The sequence below is a fragment of the Melanerpes formicivorus genome, unplaced genomic scaffold (assembly GCF_026170545.1).
Source record: "Melanerpes formicivorus ecotype bairdi unplaced genomic scaffold, bMelFor1.0.p_v2 SCAF_19, whole genome shotgun sequence".
In the NCBI taxonomy this organism is placed as follows: Eukaryota; Metazoa; Chordata; class Aves; order Piciformes; family Picidae; genus Melanerpes; species Melanerpes formicivorus.
This window is the reverse complement of record NW_027142371.1, coordinates 6,960,191-6,978,237: the sequence shown is the minus strand read 5'-3', so window position 1 is coordinate 6,978,237 and position 18,047 is coordinate 6,960,191. Positions and strand designations below refer to the sequence as shown.

Here is an 18,047-nt window from a genome sequence, read left to right as displayed (position 1 = left end):
GTTTTCTGTCTCAGTCAACTGGGATAAAAACTTAGCCCTCCTTTTTCTTTCCCTATTACCACACCCCTTGCCTGTAACTGGTATAGATTACATCAGAAATTCCTTGCTGAGCCAGCTCTGCTAATAATTTTTGTTCTAAATCACAGAAAAACCTGTGAAATGTAATCATGTCCGTACTTCGGTCCACTGCAAACCCGGAAGATGAAATTAAGTCTTACAAAGTGTAATCCATCTCTTACTTGATCACTCCAGGACTAACTGAACTGCCAGAGTGATGGTTTACTGTGTTTGTGTGAACTCACGTTACATGCTGAGGCCATGGGCTGGAAATCTGTGATCTGCCAGTCCAGATGGGATTAGAAATCACTGTCACGTATAAAATGTCTGGCTCTCAATGAAATTATCTTTGAGGGGTAGGTTTATAAAGACACTTTCAACACACGTAGGAAAGGAGTAGAAAAGGGGCTGTATGTAACTGTACAGTTGAGATCAAATTCAATTACAGTTGAGAAAGCTCCATTTGCAGCATTTTCAGTGAACTCTTTCCCTCAGCGAGCACCATGCTGGCTACTCGGCCTCTTCAAAACAAGAGTTTATTGACTTCTGCAGACTGATTACTACTCAGGCCACATTTTTCAAAAGCAGAAGGTGGCACACAACAGTGCAGATGCCACTGCACACCTGGCAGACATGTTTCTAAAATTACTGTGACCACTCGCACCGACGGGATGCCTGTGCACGCTGGCAGCACCACGGTGCCCCACTACCACGCGTTCACCCCACAGGTGATGCAGATTGTGATAACCACGTGCACAGGTACAGCAAATAAACAGCAGGATTTCCCCCCCTCTTAGCATGGACCTCAAGCTTTTGCTTTTGAAAAATTGCTCACTTATGTCTTATGATGCATTTTCAGCTAACTGACAGAGAGAGAGGCAATTAAATTTAACAGAAACCAGGGTTCCCAAATGAAGATACAATTTTTGAAGCCACAATTTCTGTTAGATTTTTTTACCTTTACGTATGTTTTATGTGGCAAAGGGTCACAGAACAGATTAAGCAGCATCTGCAGAGAAAAGCTGAAGGAAGTTAAAGGACATGAATGAATTCACTTCAGAAGCCAAATAAAGTTTTGAGTCACTGATGACTCAGGTAAAACTCCGCAACTTAATACAGTATCTCCAAAATACAACCTCTTCTAGAAAATGCAATAATGATCCACTAGCCAAATACACTCAGAAGAGAAAAGGGAAATTCCAAGTACAAGTACAAAAATGAATCATTATTCTGATAATGTTTTTGTTATTATTTTTGCAGATGAATCTGAAAGCTCTTAGGACTCAATTAAGTTACCATAGCCAAGAAAGACAAAAAACAAACCCAGGGCAGATACTTTCTGCCTAGGCACCATGGTGATGGGCACATTAGAACTGAGGTAGATTAGATAGATGAACTAGACAGACACATCTCACTGTCCTTCAGTGCACTCCTTTGTTTGACAGCCTGGAAAATGTCAACATTCCTAGGACTAAATGAAAATAGAGAATTGCATTTTTGCTGTAAAGTATACACATAACTTTGCTATGTCATTTTCCCTTTGTTAAAATAAACCAGGGTCCAACCATGTCCTCTTTGAGTGGCCTAAAGCACAACAAGATAAATGAAAGTGTAACCAAGATGCAACTAACTGAAAGCCTTTAGTTTGCTACCCTTTTACCTCAGGATATTAGTGGAGGGATACGACCCACGTACACACTTTGATACGTTATTTTTTCTTGAGCTCAACACTAAAAATGCTAAACTGCCCATCTTGATTTCTGTCTTGATACCGTATTTATTTCCTTTATGACTTCCAGCTACTTTACTTTTATGGGCTGGTCAAACAATTTTTGTTATGCGGTGCCTTTTCCCCTCACTTTGTTCTTCAAGAAAGTAAAAGTAAACAAATGTTTTGGATAAGAAAAGCAAGGAACAACAACAACTGAAGCGATTCTCCCCAGAGGTTTCTTGTCCAGGTTGCAGACATATCAGTGTGGCTTTTGCTTCAGCTCACAGCAAAACACATGCATACACAATGACACACGGTTAGCACTCATGTTCACATTCAGCAGCTCCATTTTTTTCCCTAGTGCGCAAGTACAGAGCTGGATTTGGCAGTAAGCACTTTGGCAATCTAAGAGCCGAATCCTGCTCTTGCCCACTCCAGCTTTGACAGTAGTGCTGGCTGCAGCCTGGGGAGCTGTACAACATCCCGGTGGTGTCGGGGAGAACAGAATCCAGCTCCTTGTGACAGTTTTCCCCACACAACATCACAATCAGCCAAACACATTTGTAATCTACTGCAGCTGGTGTTTCTATAATTGATAGAGATATAAAAGCCCTTTTTGCTAAAGTTGTACTTTTGTATTTTTTTTTTTTCTTGGGGGAGTTGTGAGAAAGCAGCTACAAAAAGCAAGCTTTAAATTTCAGATAATGCAGCTCCCTTTAGAATCCCAAGCTTAAAGCAAGTAGTTACGAGTTTTAGCAATGCAAAAAAAAAAAGAAAACTGAGCTAAAAACAAACATTTATTTTACTTGACGTAGCAAAACAGTGGATTAAAAAGTTAAATCAATGTGCCGTCTGAATGGTTCCTGCTGTAGCTGCAATTTCAAATGAAATAAGAATGTTATAAAAACTCCTGCATATTAGGCACATTTGGAAACGTCTCCTTGTAACTGTTCTTTAAGTGTTCTGTCCATGAGCACTAACAGGTCACTGCACAGGAAATGCAAAAATATGTTACATTTTAATCAGGGCATATAAAACACTGTCTAGAATGTTACATTGCCCTTGGGAATCTGTAGTAAGTAGGGGAACTTTAACAAAGTCCAGGTCACTCTCCCCATTACATCACTGTAAAGAAAATTATTAGATTAAATTGTATAGATGTCGTATATTAGAACTTTCCCAATTGTAGGATGATGGCTAAGAGATGCTTATTTCCTTGGAGAAACCCGTGGTCATACCCTTGTACAGACTTTGTATCCTGAAAATAGGGCATTTTAAGTGAATCAAAGTGTTTTCAAACAATTATAATGAAAGAGGACAAATATAAAAATGAGCCTGTTCATATATTTACTCTGACAACAAATTTCAGCACTTTGCTCTAATGCACACATAAGGAAGAAAACAATAATAAAAAATTAGAAACCTGGCTGGCTATACCTCATAGGTGATAAAAACTGAAAGAAGGCATTTAAGCAGAGATGCTTGGAAATGATTAAGGTAAAATGTCCCTAAATCAAAGAAGTGGAAATCCAACTGTTGGTGATATCACAACATCGCTCTGCTGCCCCTGCAAATATTTCTCAAAATGATTTACCTCTGCTTAGCCTGAACCACAAGTTTATGCAAACTCTAAGAAACTCACAGAAACAACAAAAGAGCAATGCCAGGATGAGTGTTTTCTGGATTAACATTCACAGGATTTTAGTTATTGAATGCGCCACCTCTGCGGAGGTGACACAAATCTACAACATCCTAAAGGCCAATGCGCTCTTCTCTAGCTGATTCTAGTTCAAGTTTTGTCACTGTCTTCCAGATAGAAAGATTCTGTTTCTGTGAAAAAAATCTCTCTTGGGGCAGCAAATGAAATAAAATAAAAAACCCTGCCCCAAGTAAAACCAAAGTCAGAGATGCAAGGGACCAGATCCTGCTGAGCTAGATGGCAGTTGCTCACACAGCGACACAGGGATCAGCCCACTTCAATTTGCATGTTGTGGCATGAGAAGAGATCTCAGACTAACAGGCCCTTTTTAATCTAAACAGATATCTGTGGTTGAAACTCCTGGCATTATTCTCTGTATTTTCTCCTCGCTGCTTGCTTTTGTACAGCTACCTAACTGCCAGTAATTTCCACGCTCTGTTCCAGCCTACCCTCCTCCCGGGACCTTGTACCACCCCAGCCTGCTGACCAGGCAGCTCCTCACACTCATCTTCTCTATGCTATTGTACATTCTATATGGCTTCCACCAACCTCTCAGTGTGCTACCTGCTCTCCTCAACAACTCTCTTCAGCCAAGGTGTGGCCCCGAGCTCAATGCCCACCACTCCTCCAGACTCCAGCAGGGAATTAGGGTTTCCTTCATTTTGATGGTCCTCATGGACACTGCTGAACTGCCTGCACAGCGCCTTGGGGGCTGCCTCCACAATGACACCACCACTTAACTGACAAGGGGCTCAGCTCTGGCAAGTTTTAAGCAAATTTTTCTACCTTTTCCTCACAAAAAGACATCCCCTGAGGCTGAGTACCCACCTGGGGAGTGCCAGGCTGGACCCCAATGAAGCCTGGAGGCTCCTCACTCTCCGTGCTCCCACACAATACCAGTAGCAAGCAGTCCTACACACAGTACCTTCCTTCTATCTGAAGCATATTAATTTCCTGCACACATCTGTCCCCTGCCTGTGATGAAGCCAGGGACTAGTCAGGCTTTTGAAAAAGCAGGCAAGGACAGCTAGGAACCACATATGTGGAGCCACACTTACCTCTACCCAGGCCTTAACATAGAGAGAATCTGCTGGGTGCATACACTGCAAAAACTAATGCTGGGTATCATGTTCTATACTGACCTGGCAGCAGAGTCAAGTGTACATTTTTAGCACCATTTTCAATGGACATTTGACAATTTTATGATCTCTTCTGTCTTTGCCCCTGCTTGTCCATGCTCTGCTTCCTAAATTTCCCTGCTTCCCATTTCAGAGCCCATACTCTAGTTAAGCACACAAGACTGACCATTTCCTCATTCTCCTTTTACTGTTTAGACCCACTGCTGTCCCTGCAGCAGGGAACACAATTGTCCTACTTACTCCCAGCTAAAACATATTTTAGGGGAATGTAATCGAAAAAGAGAAACTAAGAACAGAGCATGTGCGGTGGAGATGGCACATTGGAGAATGCTGTGTCACCTTCTAAAAATTCTTTGGCAACGACAACTTTTAGACTTTGTAAGTCAGACAAATTTGGGCGGATTTTCTCAGAGAAAGCAGAAGATATCTCTGAAAAATGTTCGCGTCACTGCCAGAAAGCACAGTGGTCCCACAGCTTTGAAATAAACCCTGATGTACATCTTTTCATTTTTTGCCAAATAACATCCTACCCTAAATTATAGGAAGAATATTTTAAGAAAGGAAACACAGATTTTGACAATGGAAATTATTGCTTTGAGCAGCTGAGAACCAGAAACATGGGAACCAGAAGAAATCAAACGTCTCAACAGAAAACCCCAAACAACCTGGACTATAGGAAGAGTTGTCCCCAAAATCTAGATGATAATGTTGCCATGCCCCTGGCTATGCAGCATCTATACAACACTACTCTCAAGGCCTCCACCGGTTCTCTGGTCTTTTTGAGATCTTCTCTGGTTTTATTCCCCCTTTTTCATTATCACATAGCTGAACTTTTAGCCAGGCAGATAAAGGTGCTGAGCCCTGGGTATCAATGTTGGCTGCTTGTTCTGTCCCATCCACAGCATGATGTCTCTCCTGTTAAAATAATCATCTGGCTAGAGGGATCATCAGACAAAGCAAACAAAATAAATCCATAATTCTGAAGACAGAAAAGGTTGATGGCTCGTTTGGTGTTATTTGAGCTGTTTGCTTCTTTGTTTGTTTTTTTCTGATGCAGAAGACAGTAAGTGTTCAAGGCTACAAAACTCAGGCCTGAGTCCCGGATTCATTCAGAGGGGCCCTTGGCCATGAATTTCAGCACAGATTAAAAAATTCATAGAAACTCCTTTTTAATCATCAGGTATTCAGCTTCTCATTACTGACATATGCTTTAATGATAGTGCCCTTAAATTTTGGTCTAGTTTTAAAAACACAATTTGCTCAAATTCAATAAAAAATCTAGAGCTCTACAATGGGGCCCCATAATTTTGCCCAAGTGCTTTTTCAGTTCTAAGGTGTGTTTGAAAGGAGTTTGCTATGTCAGGTGACGTTTTGTTAGCTTTTGACAAGGGAAAATGTTTAATACCCTCATTTTTCCCCTGCTCTGAATATTAGTTTAATTGTCACAAATAATTAAATGCTTACGAGCAAAAGACATCTTCAGACATTTTGACAATACATATTAAGTGATGCTTTAAGGGAAATCTGCACAGATCGGGTTTTATTTGTTATGCTAAATGATGATGCATTCTGATTGCATTTGCTCCTTATTTGTGTGTGCAACAGGAGATGTTCTGTAAGGAATAAAATGACAGTATCTGACAAGCTAGGAAATGTCTGGGCAAGGATACAGGATAAGGAACCCTAAAAGGGCATTGTTTATGAAGGGGCAATGGGATAGAGACACTCCCTTCAATCTAAGGCAATGAAAGGTGCCAACAACTAAATTATAGTTAATAACAGTTAAAAAATAAACATAAATTATGTATACAAGGCTCAAGCTCAAGGACTTTGGACCACTGAAAATATATATCATTATATCAATTATCAAAGAGAGACAAATTTCCATCCTGGGAATTTGCATGTGAACTCTAATAACCTACTATTCAGAAATAGAGGCAAGCATTAATTTCCTCATGAAAAGGAGCCATGGGAGAGCTTCCCAAGTCTCTAGCTCCAGAGAAGAAAGCCCTACCTGGTGCTTCAGCACCAAATGATCTTGCCTCTGTTCAAGAGGGTAGCAGGTGGTCTCCCAGGTATGGCAGATTAGCCCTGCATTACCTAAGATTTATTCTGAGTTCCTGTCAATATAATGGCTGAAATGACCATTCCTGAAAGGTAATATGGTGTGAAAATAAACATAAACAATCCTTAATGAATCCATAGGCTATTACTGGCAGCATATTTCTTCTATAGGCAATACATATATCTCCATCTTAGAAAAACAACACTGTTCTTGATCAAGGCTTAACAATTCCAGTTTACACAAGAGAGGGAACTGAGGAAGGTCCATGGGAACTGTGTGGTGCTAAAGGCTTTTGAAAATTCAAGTCTCTCTTTAGGTGCCCATGTAAGGATTTAGATTCTTAAAGTTAGAAGCCAACTTACAAAAATCAGAGTCTCAAACTCTATTATCAGAGATTTCCAACAATGTCTGGCAGTTTGAGTGGAGGAAAAATGTGTATGTTCTGTTTAGTTCCAATTAAACCAGGCTTTTTGTATTTCTCATTATACACTGTCAGAAGTACAAAGCTAGATCCCAGGTCTGACAGTGAAAGATAGAACAGTGTATCAGGGAATAGTGACCATAACCAAGTTCTCTGGTCCTGAAGCTTATCACTGACCAAAACCACACCTAAGGACAATTGAGGAAAGGTAAAAAACTATTCTGCCTAAAACAATTGTCTTCTAAAGCTCCTTTGGCTCGTTAACAGAGCTCTGCTTTCTCTCACTGGGAGTCCTCCCACTTTAGGGAGCTCCTGGATATTAGCAAAGTATCACCTCCTCTGCTATGGGGAGTTGCACAGAAGGGATGTAACAGCCTTTCCAGCTCCCCTCCAGTGTCAGTTCCCTAGTGTCCCTGCTGGGCTGCTCTCTCTTCTCACTCCAGCAGCATGCAGATGCCTTGAGCCTCCATCCTAGTTTTTTTCTCCTAGAAGTGCACTGACGATAGAACTGTGATCTAGTACCTACAGGAGGGAATTAGGAGCAGATGCTATTTGACCTTGAGCAAAGCAGCTAATACCTCTTGGCTTCAATTTGCCTTTCTGTAAAATGGGGGGAAATAGTCTACTTCACTCAGTTATTCTGAGGAGTACCTAACATTAGTGAGAAATCCTTGGAAGAAAGGTGCTAAGTGTGAAGAAATATTACCCCACTTCTTAACAAAGCACACATACGCGAGTAGGAACCATGCAGCCAATCAAAAGCACTAGAAAGCTTTCAATTTTTTGTAGCATTTAATGCTACAGATGATCAATGTAAGTACTTAGCTTCTTTCTCCTTTCACATGTTAATTCTACTTGTACTGTGCTTATAAATGCTGTGAAATAGGAAACAAACCCAAAATTTTGGTGGACCAATGTACCAGCTAGTATAAGGTTATGTTTCTTCAGTACAAAACTGTATATCATGAAAGATATCTTCTGTGACATCCAGTCAGTCTCTGGGAGTAAACGAGTTCTTCCTGTATGTGCAAAGGCAATTGCAGGACCCACGGATTGTTGTGTTGATTCCCAGTGTATTTACATATGGAAAATTCAGAGAAGAATCTTTCAACAACAACAAAAATGAAAAATTACTTCTGTCCATGTGGAGGGTGAGTGATAGCAATAGGCTTCTTGTCTACACATATGAAACTGCACCAATGTGCAGATTTTCATTCCAATCTCTTGCTTAGGGAGAGTGTGACTAGGAAAAAAAAATAGATCTTTGCTGTTGAGGTATTCCAGAGAATTTAATTATTTTCATTAAAACCAGGAACTGTGTGCTGCCCTTTTTTCAAGAGAAATTCTGCACTGAATCCACATAAACATACCGAATATCACTTCAGTAAAGTTGTTTGGGGAATATATAACAGCATTTTTTAAGTTATGAAAGCAATATTGAATGAGATTTACTACAATTTAAGATAAGTGGGCCTTAATTTTATATGAACAGAGAGACTGAAAACGCAGCCAGAAAGAGTTCTGATTATATTGTGCTGGAATATTAGGCCTTGTGCAAAATTGCCCCTTTTCTCTTTTACATGCATAAAAACAAGCACAACAGGCTTTTCAATTAAACGAGCCTTTTGAGAGGCAAGCAGGAAGAGCCAGAAAGCTTCTTAAAACTTTATTGCTTTTTATCTTTGTCAGGTAGGGATGTGTATTAAAAATGACCTGTTTTCAGTGCATAGTCCTTCCTGCAAGTTTTTTCCTCCTGTTTGACTTATCAATTTTAAGGGTTCCCCAAGGTGGTAATGGAGGGGTTGATCTGGATTAGTTTTCCCCATATACTCAGTAGTTTTTCTTTTCTATAACCATCTAGAGCTAAGGATGCTTCCCATAGTCTCTTTAGCATCGTGACTAACTTTAATGAGCCCCAGTATCATTAGACGATAGCAGTTTACAGAAAACAGGGAGAAAAGACACAGAAAGGAAAAAGATACAGCTATAATAGATACAAGCCGTGGAGATGAAAGAAAGAAGTCAGCATCTCATTTGCATCAATACAATAAAAATACAGCATTAATGTTGCCAGTTGTAATTTTTCTTTTCTTCAATAAAGTTGAACCTGATTGTATCTGGGAAAAAAGCAACAACAAAAAGTAGGCTGTGCAAGTGTTTAGACTTTAAAGAACAGCCACTGGCTATTAACTTTCTAGATTTAACTGCCACTAACAGCAATCTCCACAAAACTTCAATTGAATCCACTCCTCAAGAACTGATGGTCTGATCTCTTAACTGCTTTGTTTATAGCAATACGAATTCAGAGCTACTATTCACATAGCTCCACTTCGTCATTATGTTACGTATTTGGTTTACTGGTATTATGTGTGTGTGCACATGTAATTATATATGCAGACACATGCCAGTTTATCACCAGAATCAGTCGAAAGATTTATTATTGCTAACCTTGTTTATTCAAAAATCACGAAGCACAACCTCGAAAATCAGAAAACTAGCTGAGAATTATGAGACGCTAGATGAGACGTTAGAAACAGTCACTTTGAGAATCATAGCATTTTCCTTCTGGCACACAAATTTCTAGACTGCATCTTTTCAAGTTCCTTAGTTCTCCGTATCAGGGAGTTTAAAATAAATATTCTTTTAAAAACACGTATTGGGCACGTGCACAATCACCAGAGTCCAGGAACTGGGGGTTTAAAGAAAATAAACAGCAACAAAGGACTTACAGTGCCCGCAACTAACAGCACAAGAGTTTTAACATTTCGGCAAATATTGGTGGAATACTTTAACACTGTTCTAAGCAACTGAGCTTCCCAGGGACTGTCAATAAGGATGGTGCCTGCCTCTCCAAGGCAGGTGCTTGTCTCTCCATTTTGCAGGTATCTATGTGTGCATATCTGAAGAGGATCTATTTCCAATACATTTAGGACTGTTTGTTCTATTTAACTGTGGAATTTCACCAATACTTGGGGCCATCAGGTGCTGCACATTATAAACTATGTATTTTTCACAATCGAATCCTGTCATTTTGAAGCTATTGTTGTGACTTTCTTTTTCCTAGGGCAAAGGCTGAAAACATTTCTTTTGAGGAAACAAAGATTCTCTTCATTTTTCTAAATGGAACACTTAATGCAACACTTAGATCAGAAGACCAGTTTTTCCACTTCTTTTTGCCTGAAAAACCTCTCAAGGTAACGGACAGAAAGCCAGAAACAGTTAAAGAGGGATGTGTAAATCTACTGGGAAACAGTGTGCTTCCATGATGCGTTTCTCCTTGAAACCTTTAAAAACACACAGTTCACTGTCAAGGCATTTCTGATTTTCAGAAGACACTATTATAACATGGTAAATATTACTCAGGGCCAAGATCCAACTGCATCAAGTGAGAGGTAACCTTAATGAGAAAGAATTGACTTTCATCCCTAAAAGTACACGGAACTTTTAGATTTCCAATTTTCAGAACCATCTTCATGCACCGAGAGCTGCTGCTTGTGTGTACAACATTAACACTGCACACTGCAAAAGGATCCTTTAAAAGACCATAATCACCTACAGGTACCAAGGAACAGTGTGCGATAATTAGCACAGAGAATGGAAATGTGTTTGAGAAGCAAAGCTAGCTGAGCAAGCAAAATATCTCAGTCATACAGACTTCAGAAAGAATAGCATGTACTACACAAGGTACAGGCAGAACTCTCCCTCGATTTAAAGCTTAATGGAAGAATCTGGTCCCTCGTCAGAGGCAAAACATTAATAAAGAAACATGTACATTTGATTTGGTAGCTAAACGGCCCCCTCTTACATAGGCAATCTTTACACAAGCCAGCTACCCATTGAAGCAAAGTGCTGAGTAAGAGCTGCAGAACTGGACCCACTCTCATGTAAATTATTGTAATTAAATAGGTAATGAAAAATCACTGCTCTTGCACAAATGAAATGTAAGACTTCAGCTGAGAGTGTAATGTGTTTCCAGTTGACTCCTATATCAGATTCGGAGACAGATGAAAATGTCTCTCTGCTTGCATGAGCACGCTTTAGAGTTAAAACTTCACAAATATTTTCGTTTTACAGAGAGGAGGGAAAAACAAAGGCTTATTTTAGCAGTAAAGTCAGTAGGATCTCCCTTTTTTAAGGCATAATATGGTACACACATGTCGCAACCTGAGAGGTATTAAATGGAATTTGAATAATACTCTTTTACGTTTGCTAATAATACGTCATCCAGTAGAAGAACCAGGCCTTGTTCTTCCCTCCACTAGCTGACATGATATTTTTTTTTTACATTTGAGCTCTTAAGATCTGCACAATAGCTTAACACAATAAGTGTTTAGCCGCTGGTTCCAACTGTAATTGATAGAGTACAGTTCCATTCCCTCTGCTGCTGCTAAGTTGGGAATTGCAGCCACAGCAACTGACAGCTTTTTTTTTTCTTGCCTTTTTTTTTTCCCTGTGAGTCTGGAGTTGCTCTCTGGGAGTGATGTCCTCATCGGCATGGGAAGTAAAATGATGGGAGAAAGGCTCATCCTGGCCTTGTGCTACAGAGGAACTCCAGGGACCTCTTCCAGGGGAAAGAGTTACTTGAGGTGGGTGCTACTAATGAGAACAAAATACAGGAGGGGAAAACTCTGATATACCAAATCCTGGCGTTTTGAAGACAACGAGCTTTTCAATTAGACAGCACAGAAAAGGGAGAGAGCATTTATGCAAAAGAATTTCTGACAATGAACATGTTTTTTTAAAATGCTATAAAGCTGTCCATTTATTGATGGAAACATCTTTTATTTCACAGTCACAGGGGCTGAACTCTTGGTGAGTCCCACTCTTTCTACAGCGATAATGTATTGTGCTTTGATATGTGAGAGTAAAATTGATATAAGGAAACGGTAGTTAAAATGAACATGATTTCAATTGTCCCATTTAGGCTTGAGTTTTGACATGGAAAAAGACTACATAGCAGCTTCAGGCTTAGTAGCCAATTCCAGGATTTAATGCAAATGGCAACTAAATTTGGCACCTCTTTAGCTGCAAAAGTACCTATTTTGGAATATATTAAATTAACCAGGATTTTAAGGCTCCTCTTGTTTGTGAACACCTTGGCTTTTTTGTCATCTGTCAGCATCATGATGTGCACTGTAACTGAAAGGTTCTGAGGCATGAGCTATTTAGGTGGTTTTGATGTGCACTTGCTTTTCTGGAGGATGTTTAAACAAAGCAGTACTGCCTTTTCTACAGTTTCATTCAGTACAGCTTTCCTGGAACCTGCTTCTATTGCCCCTATAGTAAAGGACACAAATAATACCCAAAAAGCCACAAAGCTCTTGGTTATTAATGTATGTATACATCGCTTCCTTTTATCACAAAAATATACCTACCAGACCTAGCTGGCCATTTCCTCTGTTCTTTGCAGAAACAGAATTTCACTTTCTAAATATGCTTCTGGTTTAAATAACCTTTTATTACTAAGGTGCAAACTGCCGCTTTCCAGTACTGACTGCTAACCGTCTTCTGTTTGCTGCTCTATGAGGACTCTTCCAAAACCAAAACTCTCTTATTCTACACCTCCAATAAACAAAATAAATGTGACTGATATCTGTTTCTGTTGTACTTTTCCTGAGCTATGGTTCTTAGGTAGCCTACTGGAGCTGAGAGAGAAAGAAAGGAAGAAATACAGAATTGCAGCCGGAAAGGGCATTAAGTCCAGATTCCTCTTTGCAGGCTTTAAAAAAGCAAACTAGCAATTCATGATCACAAAATAAAATATGCACATTTAAACAAGCTGCAGGGGAAAGGAGAGTTTAATCCAGTGAAATTGTGTTTGAAAGCTATTTCATACCCCTAGGAATAAAATCTGAATAGCAATTCTGCTTTGCTCCCACCCTTTTTCCACCCTTCTGTTAATATATTACCATTTGTTATGGAATTGTTACAAGACTTCTACCCCAGAGGTGGCTGCATTTCATTGAAGGATGAAGTACTTTCTGGGCCTTAGTCTCTTCTTACTCACAGGAGCAGACAGTACTCATTGCAACTTCACTGATGCTGCTAGTAAAGCTATTTATGATTTGCACCTGAGCAAGAGAAGAATTAGGCCCACAGCTTGTAAAGCCCTTTGTGATTCATTTGGGTGAAAGCTGCAGCACAAATGGGTTGTTTATCGTAAACAGAAGTATGATATTAAAGCAGGCACTGATACAAAGAGCTGCAACTATCTCTGCTTCAAGCATTATCAAAATGGAAATGACGCCCTCAAAAAGGAATGACGATTCAGAAAAGATTCGGCCCTGGAAGGATCAAAATGCATTTGACAGAGTTTCGGTGTTGCTGTGAAATAAAGTGTCTTTTAAAGTGTAATCTGAGATCAAAAATCCCCATTATCAAACATAAAGAGTGCTCCATTTATCCAATTACACTACCTTGTTTCATTACAATGGTCTGTAATATATTTCTTAGGAATACAAGGCTTAAAATTAATAATAGAAAAGGACAAAATTGCCATGTATATTTCTCCAGATAGATTTTCATCTAGCAGCAGGACTTCACTTCTGATTCACTCTCTGGTTCTCTCTAACCTTTACATTATTCATTAATCAAACTAGAAACCTGTTTTCAAAGTCAGAGCATGGTAGTAATTATTTACAGTTGTGCATAGTATTTAATTTTAAGCAATGACAAAAGTAGGCATGTCCAGAATCATAACTCTTATCATTTTTCTCCCGTTAGAGGTGAACTATCTAAAGAAGCTAAAAGTTACAAACTTCTCTTCAATATCTCTGCTGCCATCAAGACAAAACGCAGTGCAACTGATACCTTTGAACTTGTACAACTTAAAATAAATAAAAGTGAAAATTAAGTAATATATAATGTATTACGTCCTTTAAATAAAAGGAATAAGGAGCTTTGCTATCAGCCTTGATGAGCAATTAATTTCTTACTGCACAGTCTGTCTACTGTCACTTTGAGGTATTTTTCACCATACTAAACAAACCCTCAGTACTATCCCTGAAAATGAAAGTCAGTTTTAAGAACTATATACAACAGGCATGTCTGCTCTTTGAAGCCCCCTCTACCCCCCACAAACACACAAATACAACTTCAAAGGAGAAGAACTATCGCAAACGTACAAACCTACTTCAAATCAGCTATGCTGGATGAAACTGGACTGCATTTGCAGTGTTTTGCTCACCTGAAACAACATTGATCTGAGGACAAATACAATCAAAGAAATACACCACTGAAGAGCAATGCACATATTATAATGAGAATAAGGAAGGGGAGATCTAATGGTGGTCATTCAAATTTCTCCCTCATCATTAAGATGCTCAAAATGCTGTAGTATTATGGATAAAAACATCTTACTGTAAGCTCAGAAGGGAAATCCCGGGAAACAACAGCCTAGGCTTTGCTCGCAAAAAATTACTTACTCTCTAGTCTGTGTTTCTGAAAAAGAACAGGGTGCTCCTTCTACAAAATGATATTAGACACATTCAAAGTGAGAATTCCACTTGGAAAACAAAATAAAATGAAGCCTCATACTCCTGATTGGGGGTGGGGGGGGAGAGAGAGCAATTCTAGCACTGTCACTATGATGATCAGCATCCATGAAAAAACCAGCTATTTATCCTGCAAGTTGAAAACATTAATGCCTTATTCAGATACAGCCTCTTTGTGAATAAAACAATAACTGCAACTCATCAGAGAGTTCTTCCAAACACATACATACATATATATATATGTGTGCATTTTTAGCTTAACTATTATTTATGGTTAAAGGGGATCTTTGCTTGCCAGGAATCACAGCAGCAACCTGCATAGGTACATTCATTGGTCACATCCCAAAAGACTCTGCCTGCATACCACTGTCCTACACCTATAGGAATGTGGCAAAATATGTAAGTTTATAAAAGTTATGCATGTCCCAGTTTCTCTGAAATGACATTTACCTCTGAACAAATCTCAAGTGCTACTTGACAAAGTTTATTCGAGTATGCCACTAAACTTGCCCATACATTCTGTCCCATATATCATATGCTACACCTTGAAAATATTCAGAGGGGGAGGAAAAAATCAGTAAACCTTTTTTAAAGTAAAAACATAAAATAGTAGTTTTCTTTCAAAACAGTCTGATGAAGGACACAAAGGGGGAAAAGGGGAAAAAAAAGAGAAAAAAAAAAGAAGGAAAAAAACCCTGCCTACATTAAAAGCCAAACAAGATAATAATTGTGCATGTCTGGCTAAGAGAATCTAGAGGGCAAGCCTTACGTCATTGGCACTTGGGTTACCATGGTGAGTGATTTATTGATATATATCAAGAATGAATAGATCAAAGGCAGCAAGATGACAGGTGATCAATCAAATGTCAAATCAAAGCTGGCAATCAACTGGAAAGCTGATTTTTCAGTGGGTGGGTCTGGCAGAAGAAAAATGAACTTCCATATTGCGCTTCCCAGAAACAAAACCCCACCACACTATTAAAAAAAAATAAAAAGCAATTAAGCAGCCTGAAAGAAAACTCTTTGAAAAGATTTACTATACAGTCCCACTCATCTCTTTCTTTTTCTTGGCCCCCAAAAGAAAAAGAACACCCTTCAGACAACAAAACAAAACACTTCCAAAGTTGCAAACTATTTTCTTCTTTAGAAAATATAAAATAAAAGAAAAAAAAATTGCAAAACCACTTGGCATGTGCAAATCTATAAACTCGGCTACAAAACAAAAGAAGGATTTGATTTGAAAATGTGGATTGTCTTCTAACAGACAGAACGTTTCATTTTATTTCCTGTTGCAATTTTCACCACTGATGATCAAAGGCTGAACTTCCCCACCGGGTTCATCAGCAGAGACAGTCCCTGTACTATTTCAGGCATACACAAGGCGCACACACACACACACACCCGCCAGCAATGCCACCAGAAACACGGCGAAATAAAAGATAAACCACACCGACCCACTTCGCGGAACACACGCTTTAAAAACAAAACCCACCAGGAAGGGGGGTGGGGTGGTAGAAATCAGAAAGAAGAGGGAAAAAATTAAAAAGACTAAAGCGGGAAGCAAAGGGGAGACTGTTTTCGGTTCGGTACGTGAAAGGGGCCGGGGGAGAAGGGGAGCCGAGTGAAAGAAAGTTGGGGGGAAAAGTTTAGCCAGGGCAGGATGTGAGCTCGGAGCGGGAGGCAGCGGCGACCGAGAGCGGTGGGAGCGGCGGGAGGGTGGAAGGGGACAGCCCATGTCAGAGTGAAGATCTTGGCAATAAGGAATGAAACTGGCTCCATAGAGTTACGGAGGGAAAGGGAGGGGGAGGGGGGATAAATAAATAAAGATCCAGCCCGGAAAAGCAAGGGTGACCCTAAATAATAATAAAGATGGGGGGTAGGATTGGAAGGAGCGGAGAGACAGAGGCTGTGTAAGTGGATGGCTTCTCCTTACCTGCAGCCCGTTTGGGTGCTTGCTGTTTCCTCCTTGGCATCGCTCTACTTTCTCCAATCTCACTTCTGTCCCCAGATCCGAGAGCCCTGAGACGCTCCTGAGTCGTGTTTCTCTGCCTCTGCCTCTCAGCTGCTTTCCCCAACACCCCCCCTCAAGTCTCCCCTGCCCCCCTCCTTTCCACTTCACTGATAGGAACCTGTTTGGTTTTTATTTTATTTTAGAGATCTAGGTTTCTTTCTCTCTCTCTCTCTTTTTTTTTTTTGGTTGGCTTTTTTTTTTTTTTTTTTTTTTTTTTTAACTGTTGCAACACTTGCTTTGCTTTGATTCAAACATCCAAGCTCAGGAGCAAATGAAAGGCGCCCACAGTGCCAGAGAATGGCAATAAATAAATAACAAAATAGATACGTATATATTTAAAAGGCAGCACTGGAAAGACTGTGGGGCTGGCTGCTTCCTCCCTTTCCTCTCCTCTCCTCCTCCTCCTCGCAGAGCTGTATGGCGGAGCGGTGCCCGGGTGTGCGTGGTGTGTGTGTGCGTGCGTGTGTGTGCGCGGAGCGCTGCAGGTTCCGTGCTGTCAGATGCCAGGCGGTGAGTGATATGGGAGAGGACAGGGAGGCTTTGGATGGAAGGAAATCTGCGATTCACACGCACACACACTCGCACAGGCACACGCACACACACACACAGACACACACACACACACAGGCAGGGCGAGGCGATGCCAGCAAACATCGATCCACTGAGCAAACTGAACATTAACAAACTCCTCCTCCGCGACCTGATGACAGGATGAAATTTACTCCGCGCAGACGGGCGGCAGAGCAGTTTATTAAAGAGACAGGGCGCGCCGGCCCCGGGCCCGCCGACACCTGGGCCGCTCCGCACCGCCCGCAGCGCCGCGACACCGCCGCTGCCCCCCGCGTCACCGCCACCCGCGACACCAGTCCCCGCGCCGCCGCCCCCGCCTCCAGGCGCGACCACCCCCAGCCAGTTTGTCTCCCGAAGGGGGGCGCTGCGGGAGAGCGGCGGGAGGCGTGCGGGACCCCGCGGGTATGTCCCCGGGGGCGGAAAGGCTTCGTCCTTCGTCCTCTCTCCCTTGAGAAAAGCCGTTTTCACTGGAATAACGGGGAGTGGAGGCAATTCCCCAGGCGTGCGGGAGGGCTGCGGGGGGCCTCGGCTGTCGCTCCCGCCGGTTTGCAGCACCACCGGCTGGCGGCTGACATGCGAGGACTGTGTCCTCAGGTGTGAATGTCTGCGGGGGGCTCGGGGCTGGGGAAGGAGGCCCTTCCTCTCCTGCGCTCTTGCCTTTAACCCTAACGGTTGGCCCAGAGTTAGAAGCAGCAGGGGGAATCGTCGTGGTTGGGTGTGAATGCAAAGTTTGGTGAAGTTCAGGTGAAACCAAAGGCTTCACTTCGGGCTCTTCTGTAATAGGAACGTGCTGCACCGCGGATGAGCAGGGGAGAGCAGGGTTAGGATTTGGGAGAGCAGGGTTTATGGCATGCTAAAATACCCTCTGCTCTCCAGACTCC

General features: G+C 41.1%; 1 protein-coding gene across 5 annotated transcripts in view; it reads right to left on the bottom strand.

The window, feature by feature from the left end:
• The window catches only part of TSHZ2 (teashirt zinc finger homeobox 2), a 230,354-nt gene extending 213,049 nt beyond the window's left edge, over positions 1–17,305 (bottom strand). For all 5 annotated transcript variants that reach the window (XM_068149950.1, XM_068149953.1, XM_068149951.1 and 2 more), the window contains exon 1: positions 16,519–17,305. In XM_068149950.1, coding sequence (XP_068006051.1) covers positions 16,519–16,558 — 40 coding nt within the window. In that variant the 5' untranslated portion in view covers positions 16,559–17,305. The remainder of the gene's footprint in view (positions 1–16,518) is intronic.
• Positions 17,306–18,047: the final 742 nt, after the last annotated feature.